The following is a 4,801-nucleotide window of genomic DNA, read 5'->3' as shown; positions in this document are numbered from 1 at the left end:
TATTTATATAAAGCCCCAACCTATATAAATAAATTATATTTGTTTAGTATAATTAATATTTAATATTATAATTTGTATATATGTTGTTAGCAAATAATAACACGGAGGCATGGTACATAGCCGTTATGAAAATCAACAAAGAATTATAAATTTATAACATAATATATTTCCATGACTGAATCAACACACTTTCAAATTTAAAATAAAATATGCATTGGCACCTATACAGTACCAGTTTTATAAAATCACAATCAACTTACTATAGGCTATTTATGAAGTTTTCGTATAATCACTTATAAATATATTTTATATTTATCGTAGGTACTTCCATATTATAATTATTTATTAAAATAAAAATATTCAAAAACAATTTAAGGAGCTTTTTGTTTTGAACGTATTGTCAATGAACTTCGACAAGTACCAATACCATTTATTATCGAATGGATTCCTGATGTTCTTCCTATAACTAATATCGATTATAGGAAGGAATTTTAAATTAGTTATAAACACAACTTCTATATTGTTAATGATATTATATCAAATCAGGTTACTTTACTAATTATTTATTCATAAAAATAAAAAAGGAGAACACAAAAGTTTTTTATAAAATCTAAACCAAGAGTTGTATCATAAAATCATTAGAAAGCATGATTGAAAGGGAAAAACAGGAAATAGGGTTCTATTGTTTTAACATAAGAAATATAAATATGCTGGTATCAACACAATAAGATTTATAGAGAACTAAAATATGTTTCTGGAAATAAATTGTGAAAAGAATCGAGAAGTCTTACATATCCGTTCCAAAAACTTGAAATAATAAAAATACATTTTTGATCATTCAATCCATATTTTTATGAATTATTTTTTATTGTAATAATTATAAATAATGTATTTATCGGTATATTATTTATGATGTGTATATGTTTATATAAAACAAATCATTAGATTGAATATTTAAAAATGTTAACCCGTTGTGTTTTTAGACCTGAATATATTAAACATTTAAGTATTTCAATACTTATTTATACGTTCAATGTTCTTTATTTCTTAATTTGCGTTGATTTTCTAATGATTTTACGCTTTCCCAAATTGCATTATCAAATTCATACTTTCCAGAACATAAGGCAATTAATCTATAAAATAATATAATTGAAAGTAAGCAAACATCAACTATCAAAATATAAGTTAGAAGTTTCAAAACTTACTTTGAAAGCATCAAAAAAATATTCAAGTCATCACTAGAAACATTATTGGGATCAACTATTAGCATCTCTACAAAATCATTTTTAACCACCTAAATAAAAAATAAAAGTGGTTAATGAATTATATTATTAATTCACAATAACTTAATATTTGGTGACTTACTTGTAAAATATCCTGTTCATATTTAAAAGGAAATGTTGAAATTATTGCAATATATTTTCTCAATTTGTCCAAAAGAGGTAACTGCATTTTTAAGTAGTCATGTACTGATTTCATTGTCTCTTCGACATCACAACAAGATGGGTCTGGTTTCAGTACAATATCAATATCGCACTGAAATTATATATATTGTTATGAATTATACATTTCAAAACTATAACTAACTAATTAAGTTACAGGTAGAAGAGATTTTCCGATAGATAATGTCAGTGTTGGTATTTGGGTTTCATAGTCCATCATATAATGAGTGAAATCATACTTCATTTTTTGGTTGGAAATTATATTTTTTAGAGCTTCAAGATTTAGCATTCCTAAGAAAAATCATGATCAATAATTTATTAAAAGTGAAAACATACAAACAGTAATATTAATTATTGTATACTAATACTTATATAGATAGTTTATTAGGGACTAAATATGTGACAAAATCTTAGGACCTAAGATATTTTGATAATGTTTCCGTAAAAAAAAATGTTTGTCTTCTAATGACTAAGTGAAATACTTTTAACCCCCCCACCAAATGTACCAATACTAAGTAGTTGCTAAATGCTTTCTTTTTATTTAAAATTGAATATGTAAGTTTAGTCAATTTTTATTCTACACTAAAATATATTATAATGTTTCTTACTTTAGTTGCATAAATCCACAAAAAAATGTTTTTATTCGTAAAAAAATATTCTGTTATTATTGAGGTAAAATAATATATATATACAAACATATTGAAATACCTTGACTATTCAAATTTCCCGGCTGTAAATCTGTTTCATCCAAGACCAAATGTGTCCTATCTGACAATTGTAAAAATCCATTCTGCAGTCTATTGGAAGTATAGCATTTTCTGAAACAAAATACAATTTTTATTATCTTTAGCATTTTATAACTTATTCATCAATGGGAGATTAAGAAAAATTGTTTAAATAGTATATTCAGTGAACACTGGCTGAGAACTACTGAATTACAAAATACATGCTAACTTTGAAGTAATTAATAGAAGCTCTAGCGATTGACTAATGAAAAATACTCAATATAACTATATTATTTATTAGTATCATAGTAAGTATCAATAATATAATGTCAAGTAAGTTTGGAAGTACATAATATGCATAAATATATTTTTAAATTTTCTTAATATTTTGTATGGGTAGGTAATAAAATATATATTACCTTGGAATTATTTCCATGTTGTTCATAGTGTGTATTTGAATTGGTAAATACTCACTTTTTACTACCAAAAAAGATATAAGTGAGTACAAATGTTTTGTGTACCTTTGTCCAATACTATGAGGAATACCACGAATGTTTAATGCCAATTTTCCAGGAACCAAATTTTCTTGCCTATTATAACTATAAAAATATTGAATAAATATATATAAATATTAACATTGCACACGTGAAAATCAAATGGAAACATTTTGTAGTATTTAACATCAATTATACATACATGGTAGATACAAGATAAAATAATAAATAGTCAGCCACTAAAGAGTCTCCTAATGATGCTTGAGTTAATACAAATTTTAGCTCTGCGTGAATGTTTGGTGCATCATTCCAGATAGATTTATCTGTTTTATAAATGTATTAACATTATAATAATTATTAATTACACACACAAATTTCGTAATTTAAATATGTAAACAAAACATTTAACTTACACGTTTCTTCATTATCTGGAATTAAATTTGTTAGTAGTTTCCATTGAACTGCATGAATACAATTCGTTTCTTTAGCTATTGAAGATTGTTCTTCTAAATCTCCATTGTCCTCTTGAATTGTACGTCGGTCAAGAAATCCTACAACTTCTACAATTTGGTTTAGCATTAATTCATTGGTATTAATATCTTCAGGGTATACCTAGATGTTTAAATGTTTAAGTTAATAATAATATCATAATGATAAAATGTATGACAAAACAACCAAATTAATACTTACAAAAATAAATATTTCCTTAGAGTATTTTTGACATGCTGGATCAAGACGAATGCGTTTATTTATATTTTCTTCTCTAAATCAATATGTTATATTTTAATAATAATTTAATATAAATAATTTTGTAAGTATATTCTGTCTCACGAAAGAAAGGTAACATGTCTTGACGAAAACAGGTGATACGTCAGTAATAATAGAGTGCGTACAACACTTCAACAGCCTGGTAGGCAGTTAGTGGCCCTTAGTCTACACACACGATACAGTACCTTTCTTTCTTAAAACAGATTATACCTAGTATTTAATAATTAACATACAGTTGAGCTTCCGCATTTTGGTTTGTATTTTTTACGTCTTTGGCCCATTCATTCAATCCTGGAATTGGAATACAGGCAACAATTTTCCGTTCCATCAATGTATCTCCAAATACAACTTCTTCTCCAGGCTAAAAAATGAATAAATTTTATAAATGTTATAACAAATATAATTCATTTTTTTTTTTTTTTTTTGTTAATCATTATTCTTACTTTGAGATTTTGAGTACTGCTATGATATTTTGCTTGACGCAAAGTAAATTCATCATTCTCAGAATTGATAATTTTAAAACTGCTACTATAATATTCTGGATTTAACATATCTTGTATCATTCCTTTAAATCGTACAAAGGTTCCAAGAGCTATTTTATCATCAAATAATAAAGGTACCTAACAATTAAAATGAATTTCATAAGATTTTTGCAATAAAATAAATGTGTGTTAAACATAAGTAAAGTAAAAGTAGCATAATGATTATAAGCGGACCATTAATAAATGCAGGTACTCATATTTTACAGATCGACAAACAATCAATTTCCATTACCTTCTCCCAATTTCCTGGTTCATTCAGAATTCTTTTGCATTCCTCTTCATAACCGTTCCAAATATCAGCAGTCCACGTATCCATAATAGTAACTGTTTATAACTGGGTGAGATGCAATAATAATAATACAATAATTGTAATAGGTTAAAAAACTAAAACCGATAAATTAGTGAACGATCAAGTTATAGACAACTGTGAAGGAGTGATAAGCACTTTTCCAAAAATTATAAGAATGTTAACCTACGGCGGTTAACCAGTGACCAACTTGTGGTGGTGTTGCACAACAGGTCGGGGGATATTTTCGTTTTTTTTTTCCGAGCGCAGCGTAGCCAGCGAGTGGCAACGCGGGCATCACTCTGGTGTGCATCACTGTAAATAATTTTCGCATTGGTGTTTTGGTGTATGTTGGTTTTTATTAACTATTTAAACCGACTTTAATTGTGCATTTAAACCACGGTTTAAAATAGATTCTATCTTAAACCGTGATGTAAACGTAGTATATTCAATATTTATTATCATCAAAATGACAAAATGAATCCTATATGCTATCAATTTAAACTTTTCCCTCGCTTTCCTTTGTTTATCTCCACGATATAGA

General features: G+C 26.6%; 1 protein-coding gene across 1 annotated transcript; it reads right to left on the bottom strand.

Moving 5' to 3' along the window:
* Positions 1 to 902: 902 nt before the first annotated feature.
* Positions 903 to 4,523, bottom strand: LOC132947356 (mini-chromosome maintenance complex-binding protein-like). The gene is made up of 12 exons (XM_061017627.1): positions 4,204 to 4,523; positions 3,873 to 4,049; positions 3,663 to 3,790; positions 3,352 to 3,424; positions 3,075 to 3,273; positions 2,864 to 2,984; positions 2,587 to 2,766; positions 2,151 to 2,260; positions 1,600 to 1,733; positions 1,366 to 1,536; positions 1,206 to 1,294; positions 903 to 1,133 (listed from the first exon to the last, which is right to left on the bottom strand). The coding sequence occupies exons 1-12, from the start codon at positions 4,285 to 4,287 to the stop codon at positions 1,031 to 1,033; spliced, it is 1,569 nt and encodes a 522-aa protein (XP_060873610.1). The 5' UTR covers positions 4,288 to 4,523; the 3' UTR covers positions 903 to 1,030.
* Positions 4,524 to 4,801: the final 278 nt, after the last annotated feature.

The sequence above is a fragment of the Metopolophium dirhodum genome, chromosome 6 (assembly GCF_019925205.1).
Source record: "Metopolophium dirhodum isolate CAU chromosome 6, ASM1992520v1, whole genome shotgun sequence".
Lineage (NCBI taxonomy): Eukaryota > Metazoa > Arthropoda > Insecta > Hemiptera > Aphididae > Metopolophium > Metopolophium dirhodum.
Note: the sequence above shows the minus strand (reverse complement) of the source record. Positions and strands in the feature narration are given on the sequence as shown.